We start from the raw sequence: 14,434 nt of genomic DNA, 5'->3' as shown, positions 1-14,434 counted from the left end.
CAGATTGGCTACGTCCACGGAGTAGAGGAGTTCTTATTAGTAGTGAAGGGCTTACACAAGTACAAAGGATCAAGCTCTCAATTTAGTGAGTTCTTGTGAATGATTTAACACAAATGGCATTAGGCAATATTGTGGGGGAATGACCCCTATTTATAGAAAAACTTGTAGCTTTGTCACATTGACATGTGTCATGTTGTGATTGGTTCTTGATGTCGACACGTGCTGTGCTCTGATTGGCTTCTAATCTTGACACGTGTCGAGTAGTGATTGGCCTCCTGGTCGGAGGGGAACTCTTCTGGGTCCTTGACAGTATAGCGTTGGCCGGTGCTCGGTAGTTTCGGGATTGGTCAAGTATGGTACAAACAAGTTTCATTCTTTTCCTGTTAGAGTTCCATTGGTTGTGCCTCCAGGAATATATTTGTCTTCAACATCTTCACGAGTAAAGAGAAAATTAGCCTTCCAAGCAATATGAATAAGATAAATATCAGAGCAATAGTGTTTGGGTTTAATTTAGGATAAACAAAGAGTGATCGTAGGGTTTAATTTAATTATAGTGTTTGGGTTTATTGATAAATTTGAGTTTTATTATTAATTTCATTTTGTACTTAATAGTAATTATGCAATAGGATGAAATAGACAATTAACATTTAAAATTTAAGTTGGGTGTTAAAAGAAGTTAAATGGGTTTAAATAAAATTTCCCAAATTTTTTAAAATGTAAAAAATTTACAACTAGCGTCCAAATTTAGGGAATGATTATCGTGTACACAAAATACATAAAAATGACTCTGAATAAATTATTTGGTGGTTTGTGGTGACCAAAAGAAACTCAGCGAATATGCAAAAGTTGAGAAAAGAAAAGAAAAATACAAGCGATATGTGGGGGGTTGAATTTCTTCAAACCATATATGCATGTTGTGTGACACGTCGTACGTAGTTGTTTTTGTAAAACCTTTCTTCAAACTACGTAGTTGTTCAAAACAAATTACGTACTTGTTAAAAGCCTAGAATAGAAGCACTTTACGACTTACGTGATACGGTAATATATTTCGTATAATTTTTTTTTTTTTGGAAGAAATTCGATGTATATGCGTAAACTATCGGCAACTATGTCTACCCATTTCACCTAAGTTATTTCCTAAAATTACTCCAAGAATATGCGTTAACTATGGACGACTGTGTCTTGTCGTTCAACCTAAGCCATTCTCTTAAACTTGGTTCAACTTAGTAAACGCGCAACGGTAACTCCATAAAAAGCGCGCGCTATTTTCCCGTTTAAACTCGCTTCAACTTCCGCGTGTGCTCCGTCGCCACCACTCATTTTCCTTTATAAACCTTCGTTTGTTTCCTGAGAAAATTGAGAAGGAATCAAGCCTTGGGTGGGAGCTTGGCTCCTAAAACCTTCTCCCACCTCCGCCGCCACCTCCTTATTCTCATCTCACTCCAAATCGTTCATTTTTCATTTTCCTCCGGCTTTCCCCGGTTTCTAGGGTTTCAGAAGCCGGACTAAATTGCATTGGATTCATCGGGAAAATATGAAATTTGGAGAGACTTACACCGAGTTTTTGCACAAGGAAAAGATACGATTCTCGGAGAATTGCTCGCATGTCGAGTACAAGCGGCTGAAGAATGTTCTCAAGACTTGTCAGAATTGCTCGCATGAATCTTCAGCTGCTCAAGGACAAGAAGGTGCTTCTAATCAAAATCAGCAGTTGTGCCAATGCCAATCTTGCCCTTGTAAGAATTTACTCCCCAGTTATTTAATTTATTTTAATAAACTTGTTATCAATTGGGTTATTGTTTTACTGAAAATGTAACTTTAGCTCATGAAATTCAATTTTTTTCCAAATAAAACTCATCATAAGTTTTTTATTTCAATAAAGCTCATTGACTTAGGTTTCACATAAGTAAATTCATTAAGAGTGGTTATAAACCCACCCTATTGTCCTATCTTCTCACCCACGTTTTAGTAAAAATATTAATGACATGTTTATCCTTTTATAAAAAGACTTTTAAACCCTTATCTATTTTATTATAATTAATGTTACTACATCTCAAAAAAATAAAAAATAAAACACTAAAAAAAACCCACTACCATTTCCCCTGTCCCCACCCCGTTTTTCCCTCTCCCCACCACCATCCCTCCATCTCTCTCTCAAACTGGAAGACTGAAAATCTCCCTCCTCATCACCCACCACCACTCCATAACCCAGCCCCCACCCCACTGATGTCCACCTATGTTCCATCAAAATTGTATTTCAACCATTGCTGACAAAGAGAGGGGATCTTCGTCCTCTCTCTCCCTCGTGCTTCTCTCTCTTCCTCCCTTCCCGTTTCTCTCTCTACTTCCCTCCCCCGTTTTTCTCTGTTCCCAAAGGAGATGCCACCAAGAAGGTGTCAAAGGTTTGGTTGCTGACAGGGTGGGTGACGTTTTGAGGGGGTGGTGCGGCTGGGGTGATGACATTATGATAAATTAAAATAGAATGAGTTTAGATATAAATTAGAGGATATTTTAGGGATAACAATGGGGGAAGAAATAACATTTCAATTTTTAACTTTTTATAGTGGGTCAAATTATAAGGTGGGTAGGGAAATAAAATAATGAGATGGGTCTAGTAGCACTCAATAATTATGTTTGACTTTACATATTTAATTTTTTTTTCCGGATGCCTAAAATACCATTATTTGGCTGTTTGATGTACACAATTAATTTCATGCGGGTTGTAAGAAAGAATCAGTAGTTTTACAAAAAAAAAAATTAATGTTATAAATTTATAGCAATGTATAATAACAATAAAATATGCTTGATATATGTAATAATACTGGCTTAATGAATGTCACAAAAAATTATGCTTTATAAATAAATGTAGGTAAATTATTTTACACACACAATAGTGCACCACTATTTGAATTTTAAAAGGTTAGATTGCTTAAAAAAAAAAAGAAAAAAAAAGCCAGATGGAAATAAGGATTTCACGGGAAGGAAAAAAAAAACTCTCAAATCATGTCGGTTAATACTCAACAAAATTCATCATTATTGTAGGTTAAGTTAATAATAGGTTACTTATTTTTTCACATGTCAACAAGCTTAAATTTTGGATTTTATTTAAATGTTTAAAGATAGATATGTTTAATTTTAGTAAACAAGAGTTACAAGAGCCTATCTCTAAAGAAGCCAGGAAACATGGGTTTTGATTTTTGGTATGATCAAGGTTTCGGGGTTTAAGATTGAGATTTACCCAATTGGTTTCCAGGTAGCTACATTCTGCTCAAAGGATTTGAAGAAATCGTAGGCATAAACCATGCTGTTTTTAGCGTTTTAGCCCCTTTTCGGGTTTAGTTTTACTCTGTAGAACCGAGTGTGCAGGTATTTTCAAATAACAAAAAGAACTTATTCCAACTTTCCTAACGAATGTGAGATGCTGCCCCAATCGTGCTTTCCTACTTTCCTTGTTTCTTAGAAGGATGTCGACATTTGGGAATTTTGTTAAAGAAGTGACATATCATGACTAATATATTTCTCTAGACTGAGCTTACATGTAAAGTTATTTGTTATTTCTTCTCGGTGTTAGCATTGTTGCTTACTTATAAGTTATAACCATATTCCGTTGTCTCACTCATCTGCTATCAATTTTCTATATTGTAGTGTGTGATCAGGCCTTTTTCACAGAGTTAATGAAGGAGGTTTCGGACATAGCTCTATGTTTTAGTTTGAGAGTCAGACATCTCCTCCATCTCCATGTTGCTACTGGAGCGCAGAGATACTTACTGCGGTTGCGTCAGTGTTTCGTGAATGATCAACAAGCCATGGTAGAAAAAGGGCGGATGCTGATTGAGTATGTTACGATGAACGCAATTGCTATTAGAAAAATCCTTGAGAAATATGATAAAGTATGCACGCGATTGGTCATTTTTTTTTCCTTGCTAACTTGGTTGATGGTGTTCTGTATCTAACAGCGTTCCTTCGTTCAAAATCTAATACTACAGATACATAGCTCTGAGAATGGCAAGCTTTTCAAATCCAAGATGCGGGCTCAACATATTGAGATTTTACAATCACCTTGGCTTATAGAATTGGGTGCTTTTTATTTGAATCTTGATGGATTAGATGATGAAGAGCTCAATGAGGTTTCTGGTCGCTTTTCCTGTGATCTCGATGCGGCACCACCTACAATTACATTGATGCTTCCTGACAACTTAAAGATGGAATATGATCTGACTTGTGCTGTATGCTTGGTAAGGTCCTTTCACTTGCATTCTGAATGAGAAAAAGTTGGCATTTGTACGTAACTGTTCTGAATTCTGATGTGTATTTGATGACTCACAGGAAACTGTTTTCAATCCATATGCGTTGAGCTGCGGCCACCTGTTCTGCAAGTCTTGTGCTTGCGCAGCTGCTTCTGTGTTTATTTTCCAAGGCCCTAAATCTGCAGGCCTGGATGCAAAGTGCCCACTATGCAGAGAGGTATGTAGCTAGTTTTTGAACAAACTGGTGATAATCTTATATAAAATTTGAAAGAAAAGATTGAAATTTCATATCATATATCGTTTGATCCTAAGTTCGTATCCTCCTCGAATGCAGGCTGGAGTGTTTGCTAAAGCAGTGCACATGTTGGAACTAGATCTGCTCTTGAAGACAAGGTCAGAAAATTGAAAGTCTTCAATGGTTTTTAACTTATTGTGAGAGAACTACCCTTTTCTGACTCCTAAAACCCTACCAGGTGCAAAGACTATTGGAAAGAGAGGTACAACGCCGAACGCACAGAGATAGTGAAGCAAACTAAGGAGTTCTGGGATATGCAAGCCAAATATGCCGTGTATTGATTGATAGATTGAGGAGGCAGAGGCCCCATATCTATAATCACGTGATGAGGGATATAGGAAGGGGGTGGTATATCTGGGAGACAACCGAGAATCTCCCGTGATCTAGCCAATAGATTGTTTAATGATGCAAATTCATTGCTTTTCAAAGATCATTCTTTGAAGCCTGCAACTGGGCTTAGCAATTTTTTTGAAAGATTATTTTTGCTTACCACCATTAGCTAGACTTAGAAATTTTTTGCGCGACTTATTAACCCGACACAAAATGATATGAAAATAATGGGTTTCGGATCAATTTGTTAACTAGTCGGGCTGTTAGCGGGTCACCCCTTAAGAACCCCGATAAAATTGATGAAAGTTGGGTTCCATCATTCCCTAAAACCAATTGGCAATATAAGAAGTAACTCAACCTATTATAAGCCCATGCAATGTCCCTCATTCCATCAATATGAGACTTATTTTTAACATCCCCTCTCATGTGTGGCGAATTTTCAAGCCTAACACGTGGACAATACAAAGGGGTGACATGGAGTGCGTGTGGCCGTTTGGCTTCACACATAGGACAACATGTTCTGTTATCATGAAGAAAGTTGAGGTTCTACCATAAAACCAAAAGTTGAGGTTCCACCATAAAACCAATTGGCAATATAGGGAGTAGTCCAACTTACTTATAAGTCCATGCAAAGGTCCCTTCTCCCATCCATGTGAGACTCATTCTCAATACGCCATATCACGTTTGATGAATTTTCAAACCTAACATGTGGACAACACAACAGGGAAAATCAGGTTCCACCATAAAACCAATTGGCAATATGGGGAGTAGTCCAACTTACTTATAAGCCCATGCAAGGTCTATCCTCTCACCAATGTGAGATTCATTCTCAACATGCCCCCTCATAATTTTTAAGTTTAACACATGGACAACATAACAGGGTGACGTGAATCAAGTGTTGTGTGGCCGTTTGGCTTCACACGTGGGACAACCCACTATAAAACCAATTGGCAATATGGGGAGTAGCCCAATCTCTTATAAATCCATACAAGGTCCATTCTCTCATCAATGTGAGACTCATTCTTAACAAAAATATTGTTTGCTAAATGTAGACATTAGGCGTGTCAATTTTTTGTATGACCCATTAATCCGACACGAAATGACCCGTTAACCAATCATGTTATTATCAGGTCACATTTTAAAAACCGGTTAAGGTAACGGGTATGACACAAAAACGGAAAAACGGATCCGTTTTCCAGACCTACCATTAATTATGGGGATGCTCGCCACATTTCTCCAGTTAACATTTCAAATATCTCAAAAATGAAAATAGAAAATTTCAAATATCACCTCTTTGCCGCCGGCTATTTTCTTCCCTTTATCCTCTCTTTCTTCTTCCCCCGTCCCACCCCTCTACATTTTTCTGGGTAGAGATAATCTGACTATTGAATAAGTGGCCAAGTGGACAACAAAACAAAACAACTTTCGGCTAATAAACAAACCAAAAGAAAAAAAAAAGTGAAAGACAAAATGATGAGGGAACATCATGATGAGGAGGCATCATGATTATGTTTGTTGAAAAGAAAAATTGAAGGTCATGATGATGTTTTTGAATTTTTTATTGGGTGCTTTTGTATTGATGAAGTGAGCATACGGAAGTGAGAAAGAGAGAGGAAGTGTGCACCATTTTTCTGTTTTAGTAGCCCATCTTTGAGAGAGCAAAGAGAGATGCAAAGAGCAGAAAACTGAGAGCAGAAAAAAAGAAGAAGGTGCTCTTCTCTTTGGTTAGTAATCACCCACCAAGGTAGTTGTTGTTGTAATAGCTTTGAGCTTTGTATAGAGAAGAAATTAATCACTATATTTTTTTCTCTATTTGTTTCTTTGGTGTGTGAAAACTATTGGTTGTATTGGGGTTTTGGGTTGTGAGATTGCCAACACTTTGTAAACTCCCATTTGGTTGATAGTGGATTATTGGGTGAGCTCCTACTGCTACGAGGACGTACTCCAGTTACACTGACTGTTGAGGAACCTCGTTAAAATCTTGGTGTCTTTTATATTTTGTTCTTGCATTTTCATTTGATAAATTTCCTGTGGGTTAGCTTGAGTTGGTTCCAACGGGTTTGGTGCTATCCTAGCACAACAATTGGTATCAGAGCACTGGTTGCTCTTGGGTACTGTCTAGTTGCCAAATATGTCAGACGGGCAAGATGAGAATCCTTTTGGAAGCAGCTTCGGGTTTGCAAGAACTACGGTACAAAATGCAAAGTTCGAAGTGGAAAAGTTTGATGGCACAAACAACTTCGGGATGTGGCAGTGTGAGGTCAAAGATGTGTTGGCTCAACAAGATCTACTTACCGCTTTGGGAGAGAAGCCGGAAGTTATGTCGAAGCCGGAATGGGAGAAATTAAATTTGTGGGCTTGCTCTTCAATTCGGTTGTGCCTTGCAAAAACTCAGAAGTATTTTGTGATGCGGGAGACATTAGCAAGTGTGTTGTGGCAAAAATTGGAAGACAAGTATATGACAAGAGAGTGCAGAGAACCGGCTACACTTGAAGAAAAAGCTCTACCGCTTCCAATACAAAGAAGGTACAAAAATGATTAGACACCTTAATGCTTTTAATAAGTTGATTGCCGACTTGTTAAATTTAGATGAGGATATTAAGGATGAAGATAAGGCCTTAATATTGTTGAATTCCTTGCCGGACTCTTATGAGCATTTTGTTACCACTATTATGCATGGTAAAGAAACTGTGAAATTTGAAGATGTGTCAAATGCGTTGATGAATTATGAAATGAGGCATAGAGATAAAAATCATGATAGTACCTCTGAAGCTTTATTTGTTAGAGGTAGATTATCGGAGAGAAGATCATCTTCTAGTAGGAAAAAATCACAGTCTCGACCTAAAGGAAACTCTAAAGGTAGAAAACCTTTGGAAATGGATGAATGTGCCTTTTGTCGTAATAAGGGCCATTGGAAGAAAGATTGTCCTAGATTGAAGACTAAAGGCAAAGAAAGTTCTGAAGCTAATGTTGCTGAAGTTGAAACAGATTTTTCTGATTTTGCTTTAACCACTTCTTCATCAGTTGATTGTGCCACTAAGTGGGTGTTGGATACGGGTTGTACTCATCATATGGCTCCTCACAAGGATTGGTTTTCAAGCTTGAAAGAGTTTGATGGTGGCGTTGTATTCATGGGAGATGACAATCCTTGCACAACAAAAGGGATTGGTACAGTTCGTTTGAAGTTGCATGATGGCATGGTTAAAGAGTTGACAGGTGTTCGGTATGTACCGAATTTGAAGAAAAATCTTATTTCTTTGGGTTCTTTGGAATCCAAGGGCTTCAGATTTCATTCAGATGGACATACATTGAAAGTTACTTATGGTGAACTTGTTGTGATGAAAGCTCCTCGATGTGGTCATTTGTATCTATTGCAAGGAAGCATCGTGACAGGTGAAGCGTCTGTAGTCTCAGAAAATATGGGCACATCTGATTCAGATACTACTAGACTGTGGCATATGAGATTAGGCCATGCCGGTGAGAAAGCTCTACAAGGGCTTGTGAAACAAGGTCTTCTAAAAGGTGCCACGACTTGTAAGCTTGATTTCTGCGAGCATTGTGTCTTGGGGAAGCAAACTAGAGTGAAGTTTGGTATTGTTGTACATTAGACGAAAGACATTCTTGATTATGTGCATTCGGATGTTTGGGGTCCTACAAAGACTCCCTCTTTGAGTGGTAGACATTGGTTTGTGACCTTTGTTGATGATTATTCAAAAAGGTCTTGGGTCTACACTATGAAGCACAAGAGTGAGGTGTTAAGCATTTTCTTGGGTTGGAAGAAAATGGTTGAGAACCAGACTGGGAGAAAGATTAAGATTTTGAGATCGGATAATGATGGTGAATACACATCCGATCCTTGCTTTAAAGTTTGCAAAGAGGAAGGAATTGTGAGACATTTCGGTGTTCGGGGAACTCCACAACAAAATGGAGTTGCAAAAAGATTGAATCGAACCTTGCTTGAGAACGTTAGATGTATGTTGTCTCAGTCGGGTTTAAGCAAGTCATTTTGGGCAGAGGCAGTTAATTATGCATGTCACATCATCAACCGGTTACCCTCAGCTGTTGTTCAGGGTAAGACACCAATGGAGGTATGGACTGGAAAACCTTCTTCTGATTATGACTATATCCGTATTTTTGGTTCACCTGCTTATTTTCATGTGACTGAAAATAAACTTGATCCTAGAGCCAAAAAGGCTATCTTTCTTGGTTTTAGTAGTGGTGTCAAAGGTTACAGGTTGTGGTGCCCAGAGATGAAAAAACTTGTAATAAACAGAGATGTGACATTTGATGAAGAAAGTATGTACAAAGTCTCTGAGAAGAATGTGAAAGATGTCCAACAGGTGGAGCTTGAGAAAGTTGCCTCTGGTACTTCAAATCCTATTTCCGCTGATGTCGAAGCCACTACAAGTGAAGAAGTTGGAAACCATGAGGATGTTGAAGAAGTTGAACTTGAAGATTCTATTCAAGTTGAAGAGCAAGTTTCACCTCAAGAATATATTGCAAAGAACAGAGGAAAGAGACAAATTACCAAGCCAACTCGGTATAGTGACTATGTTGCTTTTGCTCTTCCTATTATCATTGATGATATTCCATCCAATTTCGAGGAAGCCATTGAGAGTGAGGAGAAGAAGAGGTGGTGCAATGCCATGAGTGATGAGATGAATTATCTCTTGAAGATCAAGACTTGGGAGTTAGCTAAATTGCCTAAGGGCAAGAAAGCTATCGGCTGCAAATGTGTGTATGCCAAGAAGGAAGATGCTGATGAGAAAAGTAATGTGAGATTTAAAGCAAGATTAGTTGCTAAAGGGTATGCACAAAAGGAGGGCATTGACTACAATGAAATATTTTCTCCGGTTGTGAAGCACTCCTCAATTCGTATTATGTTAGCTCTTGTTGCACAATATGATCTTGAGCTTGTGCAACTCGATGTGAAGACGGCTTTCCTACATGGTGATTTGAATGAAGAGATCTATATGTGTCAACCGGATGGGTATATAGTGAAAGGGAAGGAAAATTTGTTTTGCAAATTGAAGAAATCACTTTATGGCTTGAAGCAATCTCCAAGGCAATGGTATTTGAGGTTTGATAAATTTATGAGAGGCCAAAATTATTCTAGAAGTCAATATGATCATTGTGTGTACTTCAAGAAGTTGCAAGATAGGTCTTTCATTTATTTATTGATATATGTTGATGATATGTTGATTGCCTCAAAGAATGTTGAAGAGATTGAGAAATTGAAGAAACAAATGAAGAACGAGTTTGAGATGAAGGATCTTGGTGAAGCGAAGAAGATCCTTGGCATGGAGATCACTAGAGATAGAGAGAAGGGTTTGGTCAGTTTGAATCAAAGACAATATCTTGAGAAGTTGATTCGGAAGTTTGGAGTTCATGATTCAACCAAACCGGTTAGTACCCCTTTGGCTCCTCATTTTAAATTGAGTTCTCTACAATGTCCTAAAACTGATAAAGAGAAGTTGCAAATGAAAAATATACCATATGCAAATTTGGTTAGTAGTTTGATGTATGCAATGGTATGCTCTAGATCGGATATTGCTTATGCAGTTGGCATGGTGAGTCGATATATGCATAATCCAGGTAAAGAGCATTGGCAAGCAGCTAAGTGGATATTGAGATATCTCCATGGTACTCGAGATGTTGGTTTATGCTTTGAGAGGGATGACTCTGGTATTGGTCATTTTGCAGTTGGTTATGTTGATTCAGATTATGCAGGTGATATGGATGGAAGGAAGTCTACTACAGGCTATGTGTTTATTATGGCTAAAGGGCCAGTTTGTTGGAGGTCCATTTTGTAGTCGTCTGTTGCTTTGTCTACTACAGAGGCTGAATATATGGCAGTTGCTGAAGCTATAAAGGAGGCCATTTGGATACATGGACTGATTAGAGATTTGGGGGTTGATCAGAAGTAGGTGGAGGTACATTGTGATAGTCAGAGTGCCATTTACTTGGCTAAGTATCAGGTTCATCATGCGAGGACCAAGCACATAGATGTGCGTTATCACTTTGTTTGTGAAATTGTTGGTGAAGGGGAAATCATTCTCCAAAAGATTCCAACTAAAGACAATTTTGCTGATATGTTGACTAAGGTTGTTGGTGTAGCCAAGTTTGTTCACTGTTTGAACTTCGCTCACATTATGCCTATATAAAGAAGGCGTTGAGCAGTAGGAGTTTTGGAGCATTTGGCTCGACATGAGTTGTTCTCTTGCTAATGTTTGGGAGTGATGTTGTGTGTTAATTGTGTTGGTTGGCTTATCATGACGTTTTTCGGAACTTGGCCAAGGTGAAGATTGTTGAATAAGTGGCCAAGTGGTCAAGTGGACAACAAAACAATACAACTTTCGGCTAATAAACAAACTAAAAGAAAAAAAAAAGTGAAAGACAAAATGATAAGGGAACATCATGATGAGGAGGCATCATGATTATGTTTGTTGAAAAGAAAAATTGAAGGTCATGATGATGTTTTTGAATTTTTTATTGGGTGCTTTTGTATTGATGAAGTGAGCATACGGAAGTGAGAAAGAGAGAGGAAGTGTGCACCATTTTTCTGTTTTAGTAGCCCATCTTTGAGAGAGCTGCAGAGAGCTGCAGAGAGCAGAAAACTGAGAGCAGAAAAAAAGAAGAAGGTGCTCTTCTCTTTGGTTAGTAATCACCCACCAAGGTAGTTGTTGTTGTAATAGCTTTGAGCTTTATATAGAGAAGAAATTAATCACTATATTTTTTTCTCTATTTGTTTCTTTGGTGTGTGAAAGCTATTGGTTGTATTGAGGTTTTGGGTTGTGAGATTGCCAACACTTTGTAAACTCCCATTTGGTTGATAGTGGATTATTGTGTGAGCTCCTACTGCTCCGAGGACGTACTCCAGTTACACTGACTGTTGAGGAACCTCGTTAAAATCTTGGTGTCTCTTATATTTTGTTCTTGCATTTTCATTTGATAAATTTCCTGTGGATTAGCTTGAGTTGGTTCCAACAGGTTTGGTGCTATCCTAGCACAACACTGACATGGGAGGAGGAGAAGGGGAGCGGGTGTGGATGACGACAGAGGAAGCCAGAGGCGATGATATAACTTTAATGGGTTCCAGATTTGGGAAGAAGATGGGACAATTAATTATGCATAAATTAAAATATAATTTAAAAAAAAAATTATTAATCTGTTTATGCTTCATGATGGCCAACTTTAGATTGAAAACTCTTCAACATGTGATGATTGATAGTGTTTGCATGAAAATTAACGTTAAACTGTAAGATGAGGGTTCATGAATAGTACCACTTTAAGGAGAGATTTTTCAATGTAATCGGTACACGAATGGTACATGTTATTATACAAATAATTGGATATGTATACTAAAAAGTTAATAACTTAAAAAATAAAATTTCTTACCATTTTAATTAAAACATAGTGTGTATCATTTGTGTTCTCGTCACAATTAAAAACTTCTTCACTTTAAGAAAGTTTTCTTAGCATCTCTCTTAATATAAACACACAATACGTAAGAAATCTCAGAATGATATCGAAAAGACCTGGAAAGTTGTGAAGATGAATGAAAGATTTTTACACGTGTTTTCCAATCTTTCTTGATCCTGCTGACCACTTAGTTTTGATCACATGAAGATCTCACTCCCTCTTAATGTTTGAGGTCTCCTCTTCAAGACGATGACTTGCATGTCTGTTCTTCCTTGCTCAATGGAATCACGATCGGCTTACCAAACCCATTCCTTTTTACTTGTTTTAGTGTTTGTCACCAATTAGTAGCATTTAAAACTCATATACATATAATAGTTTGATTATCTTGTTGCACAATTGGTTTTTTATTCTATCAACGATATTTATGTAAACTTAATTTAGTTTCATTGGTCTAGTTTAATATTGATTTTCATGATTTTGTTTTTAGCAAGTAGGTATGGTACCATGCGTGATAATGTCATCAGTATCTAATTGATGCTCGACACAAATTTGTAATGTTGTATTTCTGATGTTGGTTCATCTTCCAGGTAGTTCTTGCAAATGGAGATATTGTTAAGACTGCATCTCTCCTGCTAGAGAGAGTGCTGCAGGGTTTGTTTCCTATTCTATTTTATCTTTTAGAACTGTGTGGTTGATCTTCTAGGTAGTTAGGCGTGTTGTGAACATTAAAAACTTTGCACGTAACTGGTATGATTTGACCCGCCTGGTGATTGGAAGTGAAGATCGCTTGGTGCAATAACGGAAGTCACTCTGCGGCTTCAGAAAATTCCGTAACACTCTGTGGTAAGTTGATACGTCTATTTCTATGGACTCTTGCATAATTTTTGTTTCAGTTGATTACTTCTAGCCGTTTATGACCACGAATTAGAGTTCTGTTTACAGGGTATACTTCAGTGATTTGATTATGTTATTAATCAAAATTTAAATTGTAGGTTGCTATGTGTAATCTCCCTTCAACTAAGGATGCAACAGATGTTTCTATTGCTACTATGCTGTCGGGAATTCAGGTAGAGCTTTAACCGCATATTACATATTTAAATTCATATTTTCAGTTTCTTCACAGATGTTTTCTTCATAACCATTAGGTTTCAAGGGTTGAACTACTGGATGAGGTTCAAGTGAGGGCTATCAACATTGCGAATGGGAAGAATTTGCCTGAAACTACAACTTTGATGTTCGAATCTATAGGCACAGGTTTAGGTCCCTTCTATCTTGACTGTCATTTGCTTTTTATTTTAAATTTTAATTTTGGCTAATTACATTTATTGAGAGGAGAACATCCCAATCTTGTAGTAGTAAAGTAGTGGTTTTGTGGTTGGTAAATTATCTCCTGGTATCCTTTATAGGCACTTACAATTTTCTTTTGTTTCAATTCTACTTAATACAAAGTCACACGGTCGCAACTTTTTTAGTACTTCTATCGCTTAATTGGCATCAAAATTAGGGAACTTATTGCAAAGAAAAACAGCAAGTAACTTGTCATATAGCTGTACGTTCTTGGCTTGTACATTCTTGTCCTCCTTGCTATTTTGTTTATGCATCATAAAATATATGGCTGCTTATTCACTTCCATTAATGGTGCTAATTAGGACTTATTTTGGGGTTTAATTTCTATGTTATTATTCTTCTCACCAAGAAGGGAAATATATATTGTACAATATTATTTTACAAAGTAAGAAATATAAAATAATATCTACCCTAATCACATCCTGATTACAAGGACCCAAACAGGCAACTAAACTAATTACAAAGGTCAATTCTCTCCAACACTCCCCCTCAAGTTGGTGCATAAATGTCGTTCATGCCCAACTTGATGAGAGAGTTGTAGAACGCTTGAGACGTTACAACTTTAGTTACGATGTCCGCTAATTGATCATCTGACTTTACGAATGGGAATTGAATAATATTCCCATCCAACTTTTCCTTAATGAAGTGTTTGTCAACTTCCACATGTTTTGTACGATCATGTTGGAATGGATTGTGTGAGATATCAATGGTCGCTTTATTATCACAGAACAAATCTGACGCCGACATTGAAGGACACCCGAGTTCTGCGAGTAACCTCCAAAGCCATGATAAT

General features: G+C 37.5%; 1 protein-coding gene and 1 long non-coding RNA gene across 2 annotated transcripts; both read left to right on the top strand.

The window, feature by feature from the left end:
• The first annotated feature begins 1,379 nt into the window (after positions 1-1,379).
• Positions 1,380-5,016, top strand: LOC103453745 (probable E3 ubiquitin-protein ligase BAH1-like). The gene is made up of 6 exons (XM_008393310.4): positions 1,380-1,736; positions 3,646-3,890; positions 3,987-4,235; positions 4,327-4,464; positions 4,582-4,640; positions 4,721-5,016. Exons 1-6 carry the CDS (start codon positions 1,535-1,537, stop codon positions 4,821-4,823), a joined length of 996 nt encoding a protein of 331 aa, XP_008391532.3. The 5' UTR covers positions 1,380-1,534; the 3' UTR covers positions 4,824-5,016.
• A 7,375-nt stretch (positions 5,017-12,391) lies between these two features.
• LOC114821209 (uncharacterized) lies at positions 12,392-13,768 on the top strand. Its single transcript, XR_003768652.2, has 3 exons — positions 12,392-13,137; positions 13,287-13,361; positions 13,440-13,768. It is a non-coding gene; the product is annotated as an uncharacterized lncRNA (long non-coding RNA).
• The last annotated feature ends 666 nt before the right edge of the window (positions 13,769-14,434 follow it).

This window comes from Malus domestica, chromosome 14 (assembly GCF_042453785.1).
Source record: "Malus domestica chromosome 14, GDT2T_hap1".
NCBI lineage: Eukaryota > Viridiplantae > Streptophyta > Magnoliopsida > Rosales > Rosaceae > Malus > Malus domestica.
This window is presented reverse-complemented; position numbering and strand designations above follow the sequence as displayed.